This window comes from Clinocottus analis, unplaced genomic scaffold (assembly GCF_023055335.1).
Source record: "Clinocottus analis isolate CAN_PGR_092001 unplaced genomic scaffold, fCliAna1.0.p SCAF_7, whole genome shotgun sequence".
Classification (NCBI taxonomy): domain Eukaryota; kingdom Metazoa; phylum Chordata; class Actinopteri; order Perciformes; family Cottidae; genus Clinocottus; species Clinocottus analis.
Window position 1 is genome coordinate 21729109 of NW_027176229.1, and position 23762 is coordinate 21752870.

The 23762-nt window shown below is 44.6% G+C and overlaps 3 protein-coding genes across 3 annotated transcripts; 2 read left to right on the forward strand and 1 right to left on the reverse strand.

Moving 5' to 3' along the window:
* The first annotated feature begins 2740 nt into the window (after positions 1-2740).
* On the forward strand, positions 2741-12452 carry LOC137805358 (cell division cycle protein 20 homolog B-like). The gene is made up of 11 exons (XM_068605239.1): positions 2741-2824; positions 7249-7444; positions 8165-8229; positions 9175-9226; positions 9406-9522; positions 9895-10112; positions 10241-10335; positions 10489-10720; positions 10797-10922; positions 11265-11388; positions 11961-12452. Exons 1-11 carry the CDS (start codon positions 2792-2794, stop codon positions 12056-12058), a joined length of 1356 nt encoding a protein of 451 aa, XP_068461340.1. The 5' UTR covers positions 2741-2791; the 3' UTR covers positions 12059-12452.
* Positions 4225-6610, reverse strand: gpx8 (glutathione peroxidase 8 (putative)). Its single transcript, XM_068605241.1, has 3 exons — positions 6376-6610; positions 5945-6206; positions 4225-4793 (listed from the first exon to the last, which is right to left on the reverse strand). The coding sequence occupies exons 1-3, from the start codon at positions 6580-6582 to the stop codon at positions 4630-4632; spliced, it is 633 nt and encodes a 210-aa protein (XP_068461342.1). The 5' UTR covers positions 6583-6610; the 3' UTR covers positions 4225-4629.
* Positions 12453-13539: 1087 nt separating the features above from the next.
* Positions 13540-15863, forward strand: LOC137778999 (granzyme A-like). The gene is made up of 5 exons (XM_068566423.1): positions 13540-13606; positions 13793-13928; positions 14478-14616; positions 15341-15616; positions 15705-15863. Exons 1-5 carry the CDS (start codon positions 13540-13542, stop codon positions 15861-15863), a joined length of 777 nt encoding a protein of 258 aa, XP_068422524.1.
* Positions 15864-23762: the final 7899 nt, after the last annotated feature.

Genomic DNA, 23762 nt, shown 5'->3' on the forward strand with positions numbered 1-23762 from the left:
TCTATCTATCTGTCTATCTGTCTATCTGTCTATCTGTCTATCTATCCATCTATCTATCTATCCATGATGTCATGATCAGAATAACAATAACATTAGACATCATTTAAAAATATAAAATATTATCAAAGTATTACCAAACATTTACAAATACATTGGGTGCAAAAAGTATATAAAAATGATTCTTAAAATGTAAAAGGTAACTAAAATGTAAGAGTATTCATTAAAGGCCTTAAACATTACACAATATTCTTATTGCAACCTGAACGTAAACAAGTCAGAGTAAGGAAACGTCACTTTACCAACGCAAATTACATTAAATATACTTTCCATCATGGGCAGGTTCAGGCATATGAGTCAGTTACAGCCTGTTTGACACTATTCACTATTATGTACATGCAGAACATGATTTTAATCATTTTATCTAAGTTTTGTATTTAAGTTGGATCTAGCGCTGGCGCCGTGACAAAGGTTACGGATACTTTTTAACTTGCAGAACAGTCATAATGACAAATGTCAAGAGTCAATAAAATTTCCCCCTTAAGTGAGAATAAGAGAGTTATGAACAATGTCCAGGAAAATATCATAAAGTGGAGACTCAAAATTGTAGTATCTATCTCTATCTATCGATCGATCTATCTATCCATATATATCTTATCTATCTATAGATAGGTATACTTATACTTAACTTATCTATAGATAGATACATAGTAAGATAAGATAAGATAAGTAAACGTATCTATCTATCTATCTATCTATCTATCTATCTATCTATCTATCTATCTATCTATCTATCTATCTATCTATCTATCTATCTATCTATCTATGTATTTATGTATCTATATGCTATAAGACAAACGTATGATGTATTTGTGCTTTTGTATTTTATATCTCTGTAAGTATCTAAAAGTATCTAAATGTATCTCAAAGTATCTAAATGTATCTCAAAGTATCTAAATGTATCTCAAAGTATCTAAATGTATCACAGTAAAGTGCATCATTGTTTCTAAATAGCAGTGACCTAGAACTGCAACTAAAGTGGCTTCTTAAATAAAAAGTAAAGTAAAACAAACAGGTATCTGCCCCCCGCAGCCGTCAACAACAACAACAACAACAACAACAACAACAACAACAACGTCCTGCTGCCAACGTCCGACCCCACGACGCTTTGTTTCAGCGCCTCGTGGAAGCGCGCGAACCTTCACAGCCAGGCGCGCGCCCCGAGACACCAGCCCGTCCACTGAGCCGAGCTGCTCGCGACACGTTTTCACCGGTTAAGCTGCCGCCAAGCTGCGTGTGTGTGTGTGTGTGTGTGTGTGTGTGTGTGTGTGTGTGTGTGTGTGTGTGCGTGCGTGCGTGTGTGTGTGTTGCAGACACAATGGGTTTCTAAGGTGACTAAACCCAAACCTGGAGGGAGGCTGCAAACCACGCAGAGCCCCGCGGGAAAAAAGAATACCACAGTCATTAGTCATGTGGAGTGACGCTGTAATACTGGTGGTGCAAAGGCCTCTGGGTAAATATCGCTTATACACAGAAGTTAAGCTTTTATTTGAGCCCTTTTTTCTCATGCAAGTGAGCCTTTATATGAATATTAAAAAGTATAGCTTATCATTCAAGTAAAACGAGGCGTGTGTGGAACGATATAGATAAAATAAAGATGCTACAAAGATGCCTGAATCATATTAATGAAACAGCCAACAGTTTACCTGCTCATAAGGAGACAGTCATGAGACCCACGTGCACCTTTAATGGCGGGTTCACGTGCATAATGGCCCTTTTCTCGCCAGTAAAGGGCCTCGTGAGGGGAGAGCGCGTGTCTGCATGCTTTGGCGCGTCATTGGGAGCGCGCACCTGGCTCGAGCTCGTGGTGCGCGAGCCCATATGGACGTGGCAGGTGGCGAGAACGTGCACGCCGCTCGCGCCGTTTGGGCCCACTTAGCGCCAGAGAGCGCGAGCGCAACACGAGGCGTTGAGCTGAAGAGATTACCCTGTTTCATTAAACGCCTTTTGTTTGTTTTTTTATTTATTTGATCAAAGTAATATGTTATTATTATTATTGTTATAATTTCAGTTCAGTTAATTAAACATATTTTACTTTAAAGTCAAATACAATAGCTGAAACTCTAAAATCCTTCAATTTATATAAGTAGTATAATTTCACTGTAGTTGTTCATACAAATATTGTATTTAATAACTCAAATTAAATTAGAAAAACGGGAAAATTTGATCTGCTTGGGCCACATTGTATACTATCTTACACTGGCAATGTAAGCGTTGTCTATTATTTTTTACTGCCTTTTATTTGAGATTATTTTTAGTATATTCAGTCTTATTTCCTTTTAAATGTTTCAACACGATCCCTTCCTTCAAGTGGCTTGTGTCTTAAGTACCCTACACCTTTACCTGTAAACTAATCCTCCTCATCATGAGCACTTTCCCTTCAGACAGCCGAGTGGCAGTTAACAGAAAACCGCCTCGTCCTTCACTGGCAGCACGTTGCCGCCACCGCCTTCACAACGTTACCGCGTTGCTCTCTTTTTATTTTCTGTATCTGTTTCCAATAGAAACCGGTGAACAGGACACTGCTTCATTAAAGAAAAGGGAGATAAAAAAAAAAGACTCGGACCCGCAGCACCAATAGCAGAGCAGCTGGCGGGCTTCCCGCCCCGCGGGGCGCCCGGGGAGAGTATATAGGAGCCAGTCTGTCCGGGAGCGAGCAGAGAGGCGCCGCGGGCACGAGCGCGTCCTCATGGGTGTGTGTGTGCGCGTGTTCATCAAGTTATGAAAAGTGGAGATGAAACTTACAGGTGGACCATCAAACGACTGGGTGAGTCATTTATAGTCTATAATATATATATATATATATATATATATATATATATATATATATATATATATATATATATATATATATATATATACACACACACACACATATATATGGTTCTTATGGTCATGGTTATTTTCAGGCCTGGAAAAGCCTTTGAAAAAAAAAGTTGTGTTAATGTGTTCATGACGTTCATTTACGCTGAGTTTGAAATAATTAACATGCTTTTAAAAGAAAGAGGCTCAAAATATCAGCAGCATACATACAGGCATCTATATAAATGTTTATTCTTTTAATCAAACTATTGTCTCTCATTCATTTGTGTCATTTAAGGTTTACTGTATGCTTTGAATCCTCATTGTTTAAATATGACATTTTATCACTTTTTACTGTTTACACGCAGATTTCACACAATGTTTGCTCATGGACATTTGGTTTAAAGTCATGAAAACCTCATTGGTCACAATGTGTGTGTGTGTGTGTGTGTGTGTATATATATATATGTGTGTGTGTATGTGTGTGTGTTTTTAGTTTATAGATGTGTTTTTCATGTATGAACTGTTGCTGTTGCTACCAAGGTAACCACTTCAATGTCTAAACATGTCTTTGTCTCTTTGGTACAAAGATGAAAAAAAACCCCTGATCTTATTATATAAATCATTTAAAATAACACCACGGTCACTCATTGAGACCTTAGAAGTGTTTTTATTTTCATTATTTAAATATATATAACCAGGACAATATCCTCCTCCCCCTGGTGGTGACAGTGCGGCAGTGCACTGCTGCTGCTGTGCTCTTTGATTGACAGCTGTCAGCTGCACTCCTCACTGCTGCTCATCGCCTGAGAAACAAAGCGTCCACACAGTCTGGAGCACAAAGAGGACAGTCGATTGTCTTGAGTCAACCGAGCCACGGTTGCCAAAGCAATCCAGCGTGCCACACACTGTAGTCGAGGAAGAAGAACGACCTGGTGTTCATTTCGGTGGCGTACTGTCCCTTTAATTAAAGCTGGGCTCAACGGTCAAATCCATTCGTTTGCATGCGGGCCCTTTGAGCTGGTCTGGAGGCAGTGTAACGTTAGCTGATGTCTCTGGTGCCAGCTCACTCTGCTCTGCTCCCTGAACAGTTCAACATGTTCGACATGTCTTACAAGCAGCCGGCAGGAAGCCGTCCAGCGCTCTGCTTGTGGGCGGCTGGTAGGCAGTGTCTCGTTAGCTGGTTGATTCTGAGCGCCAGCTTACCTGCTGCTGCCCTCCGACCGTCCACCTCGACCCACGAGCCACTCCTCTGGTTGTATAGAAGTCTATGCTTCATGTGTTCAAGGTGCATTCTCTCTGACCAGTCATCAGTTTTATTCAAACTAAAAGGTGACGTGCACTAAAATAACGCCGTTATAAACAATTGATTTAAAAACTGTTGTTGCATCGACAGTTAATTAAGTAGCGCGAAACATTTTTTATATCTTTTATGATGGATCCTAACGAGCTAAATCAAGGGATCGTGAGCGTTTGTGGGATGGACATCTCACAATACGCTCAAATCAGTGAAGAAGGGCTGAAAAGTTGATGCTCCACCGTGAGAAATTAATTTTAATATAAACATGAGAGAGAGAGAGAGACGCTTTTTTGTCTCAAAAAAAATAATCCAAAACTTCAAATGGCTAAACAATCCTTCAGCTGCAGCAGTGGTCATGATCAGGATTGTCCGTCTGGATTGTCATTATCAATCACAGGATGGTCCACACACACACGCGCGCACACACACACACACAGACACACACACACACGCACAATCTTCTCGGACCCTCATAGCTCCACCCGTTTCTTCAGGATGATTTCTCGCACCAGCGCCGTGGCCTCGCGCCGGACGCTCTCGGCGGGCTCGTCCGTCCTCCAGAACCGGACCACGCGGCCCTCCGGGTCCACCAGGAACTTCCAGAAGTTCCACTTGGGGGTCTTCTGCACCGAATCTAAAAAAATAAAAGAAGCACATCCACGACTCTTTACCGGGTGCATGAAACGATCTGAATTGATTATTGACGGCTTATTGTCTGACTGACGGAGCAGCATGAGTAGGTGATGTCATGCAGTCGTATACATATATGTATAGTTAACACATGTATAGTTTGTTGTGTTACTCTCCAAAAGAAGCGTGATACAGATCTAATATCAGGGTTCAAACACATTGTGACCAATGGGTTTCCATGACTTTAAACCAAATGTTTATGCCTTTAAACCAAATTTCCATGACTTCAAACCACATTGTCGTTACTTTTAACCAAATTTCCATGACTTTAAACCAAATTTGTATCATTTGTAACTAAATTTCCATGACCAAACATTTTGTGAATCAGGATGTAAACAGTAAAAAGTGATACAATGTAGTGTTTAAACTAACAATGAGGATTCCAAAGCTTTAAAAAAAAAAATGAAGGCCTTTAAATAACCATTTTAAAATTCAATGACCGTAGGAACCCTGTAATATACATCCTTATACTTTAAGATAGAGGGTATTTCTCTAGAAAGACATTTGGAGACAGTTGGGATGAAATCACCAGATGTTGTGGCCAATTTTGACAAAGTATGAAAGTAAGTATCAAAGCATTTTTTCTATGAAGTAGAAAAAAAGAGAGACTATCAGCACGACTCGTGACAGAAAAGGTCAGCAGGATCCCAACGTTTTCATTCAGCTGCGTCACCAAGATAACATTTTTTATGGTATGTATGTAAATGTATGTATGTGTGTATGTAAGTATGTGTGTATGTATGTATGTATGTATGTATGTATGTATGTATGTATGTGTGTGTGTGTGTGTGTGTGTGTGTGTATATGCATGTATTTATGTGTGTATGACACACACACATGGAACCAATTTTAAACAACACATAAATTAAGGTCGCTCCCCACTCTGAGGAAGCATAAATATGTATTTTGTTTGTTTTGTTTGGGACATGACGTGTGATGATGAAGTGTTTCTGGAAAGCAGACGTCAAAAAAAAGAAGAAAAAAAAGTTTTATCCTGAAAAATATCAGATTTGTCAAACAAATCTTTGAGCTTAAAAAAAAAGGTTATGTCCAGACGGCTTCAGGTCCAGACGGCTGCTCATTCGGGTCCCCTACCTGTGAGGAACTTGAAGGCGGGGTCCGCCTCCGAGCCCATTATTTTGATCCTGCTGAAGAACGGGAAGGTGACTCCGTACGCGGACTTGGCGAGCGCCTCGATGTCCCGGCTGGTCCCGGGCTCCGTGTCCCCGAACTGGCCGCACGGGAAGGCCAGCACGTTGAAGTGAGAGGTGCCCAGCTCCCGGTGCAGCGCCTGCAGCGCCGCGTAATTCTCCTGCGTCCGCTCGCAGTGGCTCGCCACGTTGACAACCAGAGACGCCTGGAAGAGCGAGCGAGATAGAGAGAGAGAAAGAGAGATGGGAGACGCACCCCGGGGTGCCATTAAAGTGGAAGGAAAACACACTGACAGACTTTTAAAACAAACCAAACCACAAAAAAAAGGTTTGCGCGTATTTCCCTGTTCCCTCTCCACGGCACGGTGGACTCACTTTGCCCCGGTACTTCTCCAGAGACACCGGCCTCCCCTTCGCGTCTTTCACCTCGAACGAGTAGAAGTCCGCGGGTCTCCTCGGCCGCAGCTGCGTCTGCAGGAGGAGCAGACAGCCGACGCCGACCGTCATGCTCAGCAGGACCGTCAGCGTCGTCTTCGCTTTCGGGCTGGAGGACTTGCTAGGGTAGCCCCCTAAGGCCTCCATCTTGGAGGAGGAGGAGGAGGAGGAGGAGGAGGGGAGGGCGAGACGGGCTGGACTCCCGCATAAAGTCCACCTCGAGTTCTGCTAAAGTTCAGCGAGAACACAACGCCGGAAGCTGAGCGTGAGGCTGTCCTTCAAAATAAGAGAAGAGTCAAACCTCTGCCTGCTGGGTTTTCTAGTGAACAACCTTTAAAGAGACACACACATCCAGTAATTTGGTCATGTGTGTGTGTTTGTGTGTGAGACAGTGAGTGAGTGTGTGTGGAGTAAGTCAGTTAATTATTATGATAGTAAACTCATTTCTATTAGACATCTAATTTCTAAAATATGTCTAAATTTGACTCTGGTTGTATAGAAGTCTATGCTTCATGTGTTGAAACTGCATTCTCTCTCCTGACCACCAGGGGGAGACTCCTCTGCTTGTATGAAAGTCTATATAAATGACTCTACTTCTCTCTTGATTTATTCCCTCAGTAAACATTGTAAACATGAGTTTATGTCTGTTTTATTAAAACATAAATAAACAATTACAATGCTTTTGTTTTGAAAGTCTTAATTGGAAGTTGTTTTTTAAATCTCCCTTAATTGGCACAATTTGTCTCAGTTTTCATTATTCTGACATTACTGGGATTTCCTGTAATTTCTTGTACCTCCTCCTCCTCCTCTCAGGGACCAAACGAGGTCCAGCGCGTCTCGTATGCGCGGTTCAGGAGGCGGATCATCCGGAGGAGCGGCAGCGGGGGTCCAGCTGCGAGCACGCCGCTGGCCAGCAGGGGGCGACGGGAGCTCCGCCTTGAGCTCGACGCGGTCCGCCAGAGGCTGCAGCTGGATTCTCCACCGAGGCCCGGAGAACCGGCCCGGAGAGGTACCAGCACCACCCGCCTGTCTGCGGCCTCACACACCCACAACACCACCACCACCACCAGCAGCAGCAGCAGCAGCAGCAGCAGCAGCAGCAGCAGGGAGAGCAGGAGGGAATCAACCCATACCTTTTTTTTTGTTTCATCAATTCATGACATCATTTAATTCTATAAAACCTATTTATTTAAATATATTTTTCAGTTTGTGTAAATAATGTATCTTCTTTTGTCAGGTGGCTATTAAAAACTATAAAATAATGTATTGCATGATAATATATTTAAAATAAAATACTATGGCATGGTTTTATTATTGAACCATTTCAAATAAACAACATGTTTACAAACAACAATAGTTTTAAGCTGTTGAAATATTTAAACTTTTGTCCAGAAATCTCATATATTTGGTATTATATTATTTATTTAAAATACCTTATTAGGCCACCAAGGGGACATTTATTCTTTGCATTTTAACCCATATAAAAGAATTAGAGTTGCACCTAAATGTACCAGTTCTTAAAATAGCATTAGTTGAGTTTTTTTTTTTTTTTTTTTTACCACATTACATAATAGTTTTCTGGTTTGTATCATCAGAAATGCCAAACTGCTGCCTCACACCCTCACGTGTCCATTCTTTGTCCTCGTCGCTGTTATATCCGGCCGTGTCACTGCGACTATATTCACTTTGTGACATGATCGTTTTCTGTGACTTCATCTCTCCGGATCAGAGATCGCACCGCGCTCCTTCGTCACCGCTGGAGGACGGCCCGCCACGGAAGATCCCCCAGAACAGGTTGGGTTCAAGAACTCGTGCCCTGAGCCACTAAAGTCATGTGACTCCATCTGCAGGCTGTCTTTAATGCATCACATGACAAGGTGGAAACGTCAGTGGCAAGCGGCTAAGGGTGCTAACAGTGCAAACTACGGCAACAGTAGCAGCTAACGGTGCTAACAATGCAAACTACGGCAACAGTAGCAGCTAACGGTGCTAACAGTGCAAACTACGGCAACAGTAGCAGCTAACGGTGCTAACGGTGCAAACTACGGCAACAGTAGCAGCTAACGGTGCTAACAGTGCAAACTACGGCAACAGTAGCAGCTAACGGTGCTAACGGTGCAAACTACGGCAACAGTAGCAGCTAACGGTGCTAACGGTGCAAACTACGGCAACAGTAGCAGCTAACGGTGCTAACAGTGCAAACTACGGCAACAGTAGCAGCTAACTGTGCTAACAGTGAAAACTACGGCAACAGTAGCAGCTAATGAAGCTAACAATGCAAACTATGGCAACAGTAGCAGCTAATGAAGCTAACAGTGCAAACTATGGCAACAGTAGCAGCTAACTGTGCAAACAGTGAAAACTACGGAAACAGTCGCAGCTAATGAAGCTAACAGTGCAAACTATGGCAACAGTAGCAGCTAACTGTGCTAACAGTGAAAACTACGGAAACAGTCACAGCTAATGAAGCTAACAGTGCAAACTATGGCAACGGTAGAAGCTAATGAAGCTAACAGTGCAAACTACTACGGACAGTGCTGACAGAGCTAACAGTGTTTACACGCGGAGGCAGTGACGTCATTACTCGTTAAGGCTCTGATTCGTTTACAGTGCACCTTTTCAGCTGAAAGAAATAAAAACATAACTCAGTTCCGGGTAGCAACTGTTTCGGAAAAGAAAATCAGTGTAAACGTTGTGGTAAAAGCCAACATTATATCTTTTCATTATTTTTTTTTGCAGGGATGGGTGTGGAGCGCTGCAGTTGCAGAACATGGACGCGCAAAACCTGCCGGTACAGCATATTTAATTCATGGCTTCTGGAGGGTGTTCAGGTGTTTTGTTGAGAGAAAAAGCAGTGATTTCATTTTAGTTGCAGTGAATAAAAACCCAGAAGATGCATTGCAGTTGGATGTGAAACGCTGCGCATGTGTTTTTATGTTACTGTATTATTATTTTTTCCTCCCATCGCAGGTCCTGAGGAGAGAAGACGAGCGCTGCAGCCGTTTGCTCTCTTGGATCAAACTCCTGCGAGTCAGCCGGGAGAGTCAGTGATGAAGTTGGCGGCTCCGTCACTGCTCAACGACTACTGTAAGAGAAGAAATCCTAAAATATATATATATATTTTTTTTAAACAATAAGGCAGGCTTTTTTCTGTTTTTCATTAAAAGAGACCGAAGCAAGGCCGCCTCACCCAGCCTGTGACGCTCAACGTTAATCTGTAAAAACTGGACACAAATATCCAGTTTAATTCGTATAAAATGCTCCATCTTTTCCTCAAACATCTGGACACCCTAGTTTTTTAGCAAATGATATGCAAATTGGAGGAAACAGTGTATGTGTTGGGGGTCTATTTTCAGCTGTGGATTAATAATCCTCTATATAGTTTGCTGTTTTTTTAACAAAACTAAGTCACACCACCATTTTCCCGTCTCTCTCTTCCATCTTTTCCACCATTTTCAGACACGAATCTGCTCGACTGCAGCTGCAACGGCATGATTGCGTTGGCGCTGGGCTCTTCCGTCTTCCTCTGGGACTCAGGAAGCCGCGCCCCGGCGGCGTCTCTGGACGCGAGTCCTCAGCCGGGACGGGGTCGCCACTGGACGCCGGCCGTCTCCTGCCTGAGCTGGAGCCGGGACGGCAGCGCTCTCTGCGTCGGCACCCGGCGAGGCGAGATACAGGTGACGAACGAGTACGACGGTGGTGGAAACTGATTCATGAGGGAGAGGGGGAAGGGTGTAACATCAGCAGGATGACTGGTTTGTGGCGCCTCTCTCTCTCTCCCTCTCTCTCTTTATGACTTTCGTAGCTGTGGGATGTTGAACGCAAGCGGAACATGAGCTGCCTGCCGTCACACCTCTCCGTGGTCAGAGGGCTTTCCTGGAAGCAGCAGTTGCTCAGCAGGTGCGCGTTGACTCAAAAAGAAAGTTACGAAGAATCTCAGCATCACTCGTTCATCTGTAAACGCCACGAGAGCAGGAATGACCTCCACATACGAACGGAAACGTAGTTTTTATATATATAAAATGACCCGTTCCCACAATCCCCCCCGCACAGCGGCTCCGCTCTCGGACGCATCCATCACCTTGACCCTCGGGCTCCGGCGGCGCCCACCGGGGCCGCCGTGCAGGAGGACGGCGTCTGCGGCCTCCAGTGGTCTCCGGGAGGCGACCGGCTGGCCAGCGGCTCCACGGGGGGCCTGCTCCGCATTTGGGGCGACGGCATCGCCGGGGTCACGCCGGGGTCACGCCAGCCGATCGTCACGATGACACAGCCCAGCGCTGTTAAGGTGTGTGCGTGTGCGTGCATGTGCGTGTGTGCATGTGTGTGTGTGTGTATTGGCCTCATTGTACTTTTGTGCTCAGGCGATGGGTTGGTGTCCATGGCAGAGAAAGATAATCGCCACGGGAGGCGGGTGGAACGATGGAGAGCTGAGAGTCTGGGACACAGATACGGGGACTTGTGTGACTTCTGCCAACACAAATTCTCAGGTGAGTAAAGGAACAGTTACAAAAATATGTACACGTATATGCTCTTTTATCAATCTAGATGTTTCTTGTGTGAGTTGCCTAGTTTTAGAGGCATTGTCTTTAAGGGGTCAAAGGTCACTCCTCTTAGTGACCTTTGAGTGCCATATAGTTCACAGAAACTGGGTCATGATTGACCTTTAACCCTTTAGCGCTCCTCATGACAGGAAGTATATGTAGTAAATATTTTTTGGGGTGCGGATGAGGGGGAATTGTCCCCTTTTAGACTCACAGTGTTTTTTCTTCTTTTTTTTTTGTACTGTGCATCAACATCGGACTAATCGTTCTGCACGCCTCCTCCTGCAGATCTGCTCTCTGCGCTGGGCCGAGCAGAAGAGACGTCTGCTCACAGGTCACGGTCTTCCTCATCACCAGATCCGCTGCTGGTCCTGGCAGTTCCCCTCCCTCGGGCCCGTCTGCCAGCTGTCGGGTCAGAGCCGGGCTTCTCAAACTTTTGTCCTAGTCTGGCTGCAATAATGTTTGCACTGAATATCGTTTGAAGATGACGACAATAACCGCTGAGATATTTCGGTCTCGCCATTTTGTGCCGACTCATTCGTGCCTGGGGCTTCTAACGAATGTGAAACTGCGAACTGAACACATCAAAAGTCACCACATTTGCTATGACGCGTCACTGTTTCCTCTAACAATCCTATGAAGATCATTTACAATATCTTCATGACTTTCTTTACTTTAAGTAATTGACGTATTCATATTAGAATAAAAAATAAATTGGCTATTTTTTAAATCCATGCAAGCAACGTGGCGCTCACTGAGACTAGTTTTTATTTCTACGCGTCCTAAACTTGATCTGTGTCTTTGTGACTCGCTGTTGAGTGAAACTAGGAATTTGCAGGTTGCTAAAAACTTGATGTGAATAAACTTTAAATGATGGCATGTAGGTGAAAACGTCCCCATGAAGCTTTGCCCCTGTTTTAAATGAGAAAAGAAGGTATTCACAAAGGTCAAAGTTGAATCGTGTTTTGATCTTTGACCTTTCAGGTCACTCTCATCGAGTCCTGCACTTGGCCGTGAGCCCCGACGGCGCGCAGATTTTCTCCGCTGGAGCGGACCAGCAGTTTCACATCTGGGACGCGTGATCGCACAACGTCACTGCACGTGGAAGGCGACCCGGGTGGAGACCCGCGTCCACAAAAACTATTGTGCTTCTCATCCACGCACACCTGTTCCCGTTATCTGGCACTTCCCTCTATGCCCTTTGGAAGCTAATGTGCCACTCTGTGTTCAAATGAATGAACTACATGTCCCCATTCATCCATATTGCACCTTTAACCTAATCTAAGCAGCCTTTACGCACTGTATATAACCACAAACTCACCCAAATAATGTGCACATGGGACTAATTATATTTATGTATTTATTTGTGTAACTCGTAAAAATTAAGTTGAATGTTTGAGTCCATGTTTTATATCCTTTCTTTCTTGCACATGAAGGTAACCTCCTGTGATATGTAACCCAATAAACATTGTTATCTGTGCCATGTAGGGGCTTGATTCCCTCTGTTTATCAGGTGCATGTGTAGATGTGTATATCTGTTTATGTGTTTATGTTTGACATGTGTTACTTGTCATGTACATATTGTGCATGTACATATCAACAGATGCAAAGTCAAGAACTCTTGGCGGAGACGTGTGTGTGACCAGACGAGACGCCAGAGATGTCGTGCAAAGGAAGCTGTGGTGAAGACTTCCTTTTAAAAAGAAAAGAAAGACCCCCATCGACCTCTTTCGGGTTAAATGTGCAGACGCCTCACAGAGAGGCGGCAGCGTGGGAGTTCTGTCACCCCCAAACCTCTCACTCTGAAAGACGCACTGATGATTAAATTCAGAGTCAATGATGTGCAAAAACAAGTGTAGTGGTCATACCAAAGAAGACAAACATAACTCAAAGGGCCACTGATGCATCGTGGGTATTTTGATAAGCTCGACAACTATAAATAATGAAACTAAAAACTATCCTCATACATCAACAAATCTAACCTAAACATGCACATAATAGCCAATGAGTAGCTCCTACAACAGGCAAATACACAATCTGAAAAATTATGGGGGAAAAGTCAGAACAACGTTAAATACAGCAGTTATCTTTTTCTTTATTAATGCCTTTCCTCAGTGTTCACCTCTTGTGTCGCATCAGCTCCACGTTCTCATGATTTCCTCTGAGTCATGATGACACTCATCCACTCATAAGTGAAGCTGTGGGGCTTGTCCAGTAAACTGGTTCCCACCAGGCTCACCAGTATGGTGACCAGTCTGCACCCTGATGATGGGACCTGCACCATGCAGCACCCCACACACTGTCAGCAACGGTGGAACTGATCTAATGACTGCTGGGAAATGAGAAACCGTGACCGCGAGGCCTCCAAATGAAGACGGGAGGCGTCCGATGATACGTGATGTTCGAGACCCATTCTGCTGAGTCGTGCATTACCACGGTCAGACCACATCCTTCCAGCCTGACATATAAAAGACAAGTGTGTGCATCGAGGTTAGTTTCAGAGCCTCCAGTGTCACATCAAAGAGAAGAAGAAGAAGAAGAAGAAGAAGAAGAAGAAGAAGAAATGGTCCGCTTGAGGGATTTCACTGTTTTCCTCTCTCCTGTTGTCCTCCTCCTCGTTGTCCAGTCCAGTGAGTGAAATGTTCACTTCACAGTCATTTTACTCTGCGATGTCGTAATCATGCACGATGCAAAGTCGTGCTACTTTCAATGTGTGTTTTCATAGTGTGTTTTCAATGTGCCCGTTGTTTTTGACTAATTTAACAACTTCTTTCTGTGTGTGAAACTACACAGCTGAGCGTGTGTTCTCGTTTCAGGTCTTGGTTCTGAGATTATCGGCGGGAAAGAAGTGGAGCCCCACTCGCTGCCCTTCATGGCTCTGATGGAGAACCCCATGTGTGGCGGGATACTGATCCACCCGTCCTGGGTCCTGACCGCTGCCCACTGTGCCGGGTAAGAACACAACGCTTATTTATTACTGGTGAAAGGTTTTGTGTTCTGGCTGTTTAGACTCAAGTTTCAGTGGATAATTGTTCAGTTATAATTTGCTCTTTAAAGTAAAAATAAGTTCTCACGTCCAACGTGGATGAGACGGGATTTGCAACCTGGCGCTTGAACATAAGAGAAAAGATTATTAAGATTTAAGTCAGCGAAAGTGTATTCAGAGAGAAAAACTGGTAAACTAGAAGGTTGAACAGACTTCTGACGAGCGAGAGACAAAGACATGCGATGACGTCGTCTCGTCCAAATGTCACTCACTTAAAAAAAACACGCACAAACGACACACAACCTGAGAAGTATGCTTGAGCTTTGTAGCATCTATAAACAATGTTAATCTGCATGTTAAAAAACACAACACAAGTGAAAAAGAGGTACATATATATAAATATACAAAATGCACACATAATGATGCAACTGTGATAACGTCATTATATCATCCTTCATTTATTCCCTCCTAGCATGTTAAGGTTGCTACTAAAACCCTGCTTCCTACTCCTGCAGCGTTAAGAAGGTCTCTCTTGGGGTGCACTCCATCGCGGGAAAGGAAAAAGAGTCCCGGCAGGTCCGCGAGGTGAAGCGCGAAGTTCTTCACCCTTGCTACGATCCAAAAGAGAAGGTCAACGACCTCATGCTGCTCAAGGTGAGCAAACAGTAACGGTAGTGAATTACCGTAAAAGTCGGGTTATAAGCCGCTACTACCTTCGGCGGTTGTCCAAGCTAGCTCCCCGCTGTAACCAGCTAGCGCTGCTGCTAGCTCCCCGCTGCAGCTGCTGCTACTGAGTCGGGTGTCGAGTCGGGGCTGATCGAGGGGAGCTAGCTTTAAGCTATCTGGCTACAGCGGGGGAAACCACCGAAGGTAGCGGCTTATACGACTTTTACTACCACAAAGAGGAAGTAAAGATGCAACAATCTGCACCGGGAAGTGGTTCAACATGACTGGAGAATATATGAAGGGCAATAACTTTGGACTCAATATTAGCTTTTTATGGGGTTTTTAAGCCAAACTGCAAATCGACATTTTGAGAGAAACTTGTCACTTAAGTTTTTATTCATTTAAATTTATTAACATTAAACATACATCCAAAAATAATAAAGAACAGAAATGGGTTTGTTAGTGGCATAAAAGTAGGTTTACAAGCATCTGTGACCTTTGGTGGGTGTCCCGCTAGCTCTCCGCTGTAGTCAGCTCGCGCTGCTGCTAGTTCCCCCGCTAAAGCTCTCTGCTAGCTCCCGCTAAAGCTATCGCTAGCCCCCTCTAGTTCCCTTACAACCACCCAGGGTAGCGGGTCCAGCCCCGGCTCGACGCCCAACTCGGGCAGCGGGTGGATAGAGTTTTAGTTTTTTTTGTTTTCTCCGAATTTCAGCTCGACAAAATGGCGAAGCAAACCAAGACGGTGCGGTTTCTCCCGTTGAGCAACACCGCCAAAGACCCGGCGGCCACCACCAGCTGTCTGGTGGCCGGATGGGGGAAAACGAAACACCTCGCCCAGAAGACGTCGGACGTCCTGATGTCCGTCAACGTGACCGTGATCGACCGAGTGAAGTGCAACTCCCCTGAGTACTACGGCCTGGAACCCGTCATCACCAAAGGCATGATATGTGCCGGCTCCAACGGCCGAAACCGGGCCGACACCTGTCAGGTGAGTGCGTTTTTGGGTGGTGCAGGAATAAACAACCGCCATGACGGCCATAATAAAATGACACGTTGCGTATTGATTCTCTCGTCAGGGGGATTCGGGAGGCCCGCTGCTCTGCGATGGAGCGCTAGTTGGCGTCACGTCTTTTGGGAGGAAGTGTGGCGACATTAAAAAACCCGGGGTGTACTCTTTCCTGTCAGAGAAACAGCTCGTCTGGATCGAGAAGACCATGAAAAAGTCTGAAATATAACTAGAAACCAGCATTATTGACCAAGTTAAACCCACTTAATGTCTACCTTTGTTTTTATTTTATATGTATGTTCACTTTATTCTACTGCAGCTTTACATGAAGGTGATTTACATTGCACAGATTTCTTTTCTTTTCTTATCTAAAGCTATCCATGAATGATCTATCTCAAAGTCACATTTCTCAACCCCAGAGATTCATCACTTCCTGCATCGGAAGCTTGAATTGAGTCTGAGGCTTCTAAAAAATTATGTTATAAAGGTTGCCGTAAAAGTCGGGTTACAAGCCGCTACTACTTTTGGTAGGTGTCACCGCTGTAGCCAGTTAGCGCTGCTGCTAGCTCTCCGATAGCTCCTTACTAGCGCCCCGACAACCACCGTAGCGGGACCAGCTCCGGCTCGACACCCGACTCGGGCAGCGGGGACGTGGACAGCAGCGGGCAGCTAGCAGCAGCGCTAGCTTGCTACAGCAGGGAGCTAGCAGCAGCGCTAGATTACTCCAGCGGGTAGCTAGCAGCAGCGCTAGCTTGCTACAGCGGGCAGCTAGCAGCAGCGCTAGCTTGCTACAGCAGGGAGCTAGCAGCAGCGCTAGATTACTCCAGCGGGTAGCTAGCAGCAGCGCTAGCTTGCTACAGCGGGCAGCTAGCAGCAGCACTAGGTTGCTACAGCGGGGAGCTAGCAGCAGCGCTAGCTTGCTGCAGCGTGGACACCCACCGAAGGTGCTAGCAGCTTATAACCTGACTTTTACGCTAATTCATGGGCAAGTGAGTAAATATTTCGTTGTTATTAATTCGTATTCTCAGTGTACGGCTTAAAAAAACAAAAACGTTAACCTGTTACGTAATCTAAAGGTCAGAGACACAAATTTACATCGTCATGGTGTCGTTTGTAAACTGTGAATGTCATGTCTTCATCCAGTGTTCATATATCTGTGTTCATGTATCAGTGTTTGTATTTTTTTGCGTTTTTTTTGCATTTACGTTGTCTCTGTAAACGCATATTTTTTTTGAGGTAAATTACAATAATGTCAACACAAAGAACATGAACTTCTGAGCAGAAAAGTGTGTGTGCTTAATCAAACCACAAGAGACACATTCTCACGCTGTCTCTTGTGTGTATCAGTAGCGTGAGTAAGTTATACTAGAAGACGGAATAAACTAAAAAGACAAACTGCGTGGACTCTAAATCTGGACTAAGTAATCTGAACCTGGAGTTCTCAACATAACATTTAAATATTAAAAGAAATGTAATCCAACACGATGCTCTGGAAACATTTGCCATTGTTATCAAAGTTGACACAGTGACATTTTTTGGGAAGCATTATTCATCGGCTCCTTTGTCTCTCGTTTCCGGGAGCTTGAAAGCGCTCATTCGTCACTCTGCAGTATTTATTCGCTCCACACTTTAAATTCCTGAGGGTTTGTCACAGAAGTTCAGGACCCCGACCCTCTCGCCACCGCGCTCTCCTGCGCCACCACTAGGTGGAGCTCTCCACCGGCGTACGCGGTGCAGTCATTTACAGAGAGGTTTCCCTCAGTTTTTAGTCCTGTTAATGAGAGATAAATTATTGGAAATGTTCATTTTTTTAAGATTAAGATCACCATTGGCTACTGTAAAAGGAACAAATGACTGCTCCTTCTCTGGGTCCACATTTACATCTATATGATGTGTACATACAATCCTAACATATAGAGCTATGATATATATCAAATTCAGCATTCAATTTTATAGTTACAATATAAAAAAAAACAACCTGTATTTTTATAATTAATTTTTAAAAATGTATATTGGTTATGTATATTATACCACTAACACATACTATATTAACATATTATCTATGTTCACAAGGGTTTTATGTATATTTTAGGTTTTTAAATTCATCAAATAGACCTTGAGGTTGAGGAGATATTCAGTATTTAGTTGAATGAAAACCATTCGCAATTTTCCCCATTAAATTGGACCTAAAAAGATTAAGATGTCAGAAGAGGTCAAATCATCAAATCATTCTCACGTTATGCTTTCCTATCCCCTTAATCATCTCACTAGCCTCCAGTTTTATTTCATAACTGTGTTCATGAGTGAGTTACTAATGAGCATTCACGTCATTCATGCTTCACTAATGCTAAATAGTGTGCACTTGTTATTATAAAGTGCTGCCAAAGAAAAGAAATGAAAGATACTTAGCAGAGCGCTCTCTTGGAAAGGTGAAGGAGGGGATATGACGTCTACCACACCCAGGACATTCCAGCATGTCCTTTATTTGAGCTCCAGGTGAATTATCGCTGACCAACCATCGCCCGTTTGTTGACTGTGTTTCCATAGACACGCACAAAAGCTCACGGGCCCACCTCAGTGCCACGAAACTGTCGAAGCTCGCCACGCCCGTATGAACTTATTCTGTCAGATGGGTGAATGCGCAATTGTTTTTATGAATGTTATTCGGCGTGTATATATAGCCATTTCTGCCATGGAGATGCCGGCCTCGTACACGCACACACACGCACACACACGCGCGCACACAAGAGTAAATGTTTACCTGGATGAGCGGCCCACCTCACCTCACCTTCTCCCTCGCTCACTAGTGACGCGACACACACCAACACCTTGTTCTATGGACGGAAATTGTATCCTGGAAGGTGAGTCACAGTCATCTTTACATGCTAATATGCTAATGTCTTTATATGCTAATGTCTGCCTGGTACCCGGCTGGCCCAAACATGGACATTATATAAATGTAACAGAGTTAAATTGTTTAATTTGAGCCTCTCCGGCCGCCCTGTTGTGTATTTTCACTGTATAAATGCTGTTGTTTTGTGTGTTTTAAGCTGATGTGCAGAGAGAGACCAGAAGGCCACGTGTGTGTTTTATTGTTTTCTGCAGGAGCAAATAAATGCTGGAAAATTATCATCTGAGTCGACTTCTGTTACAAAAACACTTATATAGTATCTGAATTTAAATGACATCGGGAGTGGGAAATTATATCATGATGAAGTTATGACACCCATAATAAAGGGTGTGGTCGAGTCTTATAATTTATGAAATTTAAGAGTTATGAAATTACATCAGACTTCTGAGTGCAACGACTTAATTGTGAGGTAACAGAGTAGAACACATAACATATAATTTGACTTCACTCTGGCAATACTCGTATTAACTTATGAAGCGTCAGACTTAAAGCGATTCAGCGATTTATTGATATTTTACATTTTATAATGTGATGCAGCCACTTCCTTTCCTGATCACATTGTAAAATCTACCAATTATTTCCCCCAAAATAAAGTGACATTACACTCGTAACAGGTGTTGATCCAGCTTTAGCTTAGAAAATAACATTGTTCTAAATAATTGGGTCTGACATTGGTTCGTTTTTTTCTTCTAATTCGCCTTTATTGTGATGCCTTTTCGGCAGCTGATAAGGAAAAACATTGCAGTGACAGTACACAGTGTTATGCCTATTGTTGTAATAATAATAATTAAAACTTGTATAGATCCGTATCTAGATACCCAAAGACGCTTTACATAAAAAACAAAGACACAGGAGGACCATGCAATAGTCAAAAGAAGAATAAAAGCTGTTCTTTGTGCCGGTATGCTAATGCTAAGTTATTAGGACGCTACATGCAAGTTGTATGTTAAACTTACGCTACAGAGACAGTTTTCTTCTTTATGCTACACGTAGTTTTCTTTACTTTGTCTTTATATTTTTTGTTGTGTTCAGCTCGTCTCTAGAGGTCGAAGCCCCTCGGAGTCAACGCATGTTTCTTTCTCCTCGGCGAGCTGCATGTGTGCTCGCGTGAGCGGCCATATGTGAAACGTGAGAGACGTAAAAGCGCTCGCAGAAGTAACAAAACGTCTCATTTGTGCTCTCTGATTTAAAACATTGGATGTGCCTTTATCATTTTTATTTTGTTCGCCAGTAGATGAAAGGGACTCGGAGGCACACCGTTAGCTTACGAGCACACCTTTAGCTAACCAGCACACCGTTAGCTAACTAACTACAAAGTCAAAGTAAAGGGATGGTTTTTCCCCAGTCGGGTGTGGACGAGACTTAAAGGCTCCCACGCCGCAGCGCTGTTGTCTGTTTCAGACGCAGTTCATGAAACTCCACTATTTTGCCCACAACGTTTACCTTGTAAAACTATAGCTTTAGCAGCAATGCTATGCTATCCTTCCCTTTGTTCTCTTCTATACTTTGGCTCCTCCGTTCCCTCAATACAACAGAGCTTCTGTTGAACTAGATCAAGCTTAAAGGCTCGTTATCCTTCTTATAGTTGTGTCTTTGTCTATCCCAAACGTCACATTGTGCTGCAGATCTGTCTCCCTGTGTCGGCGGCGCACAAAGAGGCTAACATAGTTTCACGCATTCTATTTCCAGGCTCCTTTTGTCCTGAACTTGGAACCGTCTAATTATGTTCAAGCCCTTTTATTTAGTGGTGGCCTGGAACGTCCCGAAATAGACTCGCAGCAGACACTCCCAGTGCACCTGTGCAGCTGCCCGGCGCCTACCTGCCCATGCAGGGGAGGGAGGAGGGGGGGTTGCTTATTCATGTGGGTGGCGTAACGACGAGCTGTGTGTGTTTGCAAGATGATTTATCATCCAGGAGTCCAACGCTGAGGCAATATAAATTCTGCTTCTCACACACACACACACACTTAAAGACTTTCCAGCCTCCCATACTTTTGTGTAGCGCTCATGAGTCTTTGAATTCCTCGCTGATGTCAGAGAAAGAGAGTGAGAGAGAGAGAGAGAGAGCTTCTCCCTTAGGGTTATTCTCATACGCCGAATATCTGGTACGGGACGGGAACGTAAACACAAAAGGGCAACGCACAAATAAATAACTCTTCCACGTAACACTGAGACACTTTATTGGTGATCAAATTCCATCCCTTTTCCAGAGAGAGATGAGGAGCGCTTCTCTGACCTATAACAACAGCAGTGTGCAATAAATAAAATAAAAACGCCTGAAGACACAATAGCAATAAATAATTACACTAAATAAATTACATTCTAACAAGTTCTGTTTTTTCGTTGTTGTTGTTGTTGTTGTTTTTGTTTACACAGCATCTAAATGAAGCAGTCTATTCACTCTACTGCTTTCTCTCGGGGGTTCCTCGGACTCCTCTTCGGTTCGCTTCGTCCTCTTGAGTCGTGCAGCCGGCTGCGAGACAGACGGGGGAGAAGAATCAGAAGTCAATAAACTCGTCAACGTAGCGACAACGAGCAGATTACGAAACTGCTCTTCAAAAAGGAAGATGAGGGGAACGGTTGTATTGTCCTTTGCGCGTTCGCTGGTTGCTTCGCCGCGACCGATTTTAAAGCCACAGTTTTCCATTTGTCGTGAAAAAAAACGACAAAGAAGTGTGTTTCCTGACTACTTCCCCCTGATTTCACTTTGACCTAATTTCCTACGCCGTGGTTTGATTATTAACATTCTGGGTGTGTGCACTTTTGGTTTTTACCTTCCAGACGAGATCAAACAATCCGTTAGCGTGTTTACCACCTGTCCAACTGTCTGACCGCTCCTTTCTCGCCATTGTTCCGCGTCAGACTATGTTGTCGCAATGTTGCGGTTGCTATTGTAAAAAAGTCGTAAAGTTGGTGAGTATTTACGTAGGAATGTAACCGACGAGGAAGCCGACAAGCCACACGTTGAAAGGTTATAGTTAGGAAGCGAACATGCAAATAGGTTTGCAATCTTTGCCGTATGTGTGACGCAGACCTGCTTTTCTCAGGGTGGACACTGACTGAGAGGAGAATGCTGCACGCCCACATTGCTTTGACTCCAGTTTAACATTTCTGTGTGAGCACGTAGCGAGGTAGCGCCTTTATTGCCCTCAGCACCTATTAGGACACTTGTTCCCTTGAAATCTGTCTATACGGTATGAAGATATCACACTGACGATATCGGTTGGGTTGCGTGGGCTTAGGCACGAGGAGAGAGATTGGCTGGGGTTAGGGTGAGAATATCAGGGTAAGCCAATCAGAGGCAGAGGAGGGCGGGTCATGCCTTGGGACGCTCTGATGACATCATTCTGCATCATAATTAGCCATGTGCTGTGCTGTGCATGTTGCGTTTGTTGTCGGCTATATTTTGAGCCATGGGCCTTCGGAAACAATGGACGTTTGGCCGAGGGAACAAGGGGCTGAGGGAACAAGGGGCCTAGGGAACAAGGGGCCGAGGGAACATGGGGTCGAGGGAACATGGGGCCGAGGGAACAAGGGGCCAAGGGAACAAAGGGTCGAAGGAAGATAAGGTCGAGGAAACATGGGATCGAGGAAACATGGGGTCAAGGGAACAAGGTGCCGAGGGATCACAGGGCCGAGGGAACAAAGGGTCGAGGGAAGATAAGGTCGAGGAAACATGGGGTCGAGGGAACAAGGTGCCCAGGGAACAATGGGGCTGAGGGAACAAGCGTCAAGGGAAGATAAGGTCGAGGAAACATGGGGTTGGGGGAACAAGGGGCCGAGGGAACAAGGGGTCGAGGGAACAAAGGGTCGAGGGATGGGCCAAAGGGAACATGAGCCAAAGGAAACATGGGCCAAAGGGAACATGGGCCAAAGGGAACATGGACCAAAGGGAACATGGGCCAAAGGGAACATGGACCAAAGGGAACATGGACCAAAGGGAACATGGGCCAAAGGGAACATGGGTCAAAGGAAACATGGGCCAAAGGAAACATGGGCCAAAGGAAACATGGGCCAAAGGGAACATAGACACGCTCCCAAGTGTGCGTGCGTAGCGCCTCGAGATCCGACCACAAACACGTGGCGTCATCCAGCCGTTACGTCACGGGGCATCGCGTGTCGAGCCGGTGTTTCAGCACTGTTATTGTTTTGACGCGCAGGTGAACGCGCGCGGCATCCGAGTGTGTGGTTTTTTTCCTCTTCACGCTGGTATGCGTGCAGCGGCGGGACGGGCCGGGACATTTCCCCCCGCGGCTAATCCCCGGCTAATTCCTCCAGTGGAGATTCCTCGCAGCGTGATGCAAACCTGCGGTGTTCAATAACAACAACGGCAACAACAGGCCTTCACGCTCTGAGCCCCCTCTTTCCTGTTTGGCTTAAGGCTCACGTGAGCGCAGAGGCCCGGCGCCGCCCTCTGAGGACTTACGCCAGACTTCTGCACACGAGCGCCTGGTTGCAGGATCTTTTTCTCGCAGCATCACGATGCGTTTGCAGGAAAGTTGAGGGAATCGGGTTCGGGTTTTCATTCGGAGCCCCGGCCATCGACCGCTCGCTGAGCTCCATTCAGCGTAGTCACTGTTGCTGTGGCTTTTGATTGTTACAGTTCTACCATAGTAATGGATTCATTAGTTTATTATTATCAATTAATAATAGTTATAATATTTTACATGGAGTCATTTCCCAAACAATAGCGCCTCAATTATGGTTGATAACTTGATTGATTGTTCTCTCCGGCTTCCTCCCACAGTACAAAGACGTGCTGCGCAGGTTAATTGGACTCTAAATTGCTCGTAGGTGTGAATGTGAGCGTGAATGCTTGTCTGTCTCTATGTCTGCCTCATGGACTGGAGTCTTCTTCAGGGTGAACCCACAGCTGGGATCGGCTGCAGCGCCCCGCGACCATAAACAGGATAAGCGGTTCGGATAATAGATGGAACTTGATTGATCTGCTCCAATGTTGCCAGTAGTTTAGCGATAGCTAACTAGCTAGTCAGGCTAACGCTACACGGTTGAATCTTACGAAAATCAAAGCTTTGATATTTTAAGCTGACCAATTTATATTTCACTTGTATACTTACGGTGTTCAATACATTCAAATACAGCAGTTTTGGGCTTTTGTTCTTCTTCATAAAACACGTTATTATCCACAGTTTTATAAAACAAAGTCTTGCATTTTAAAAGGTTAAGAGGGAAACCCACCTTCGTAACTCGACGCCC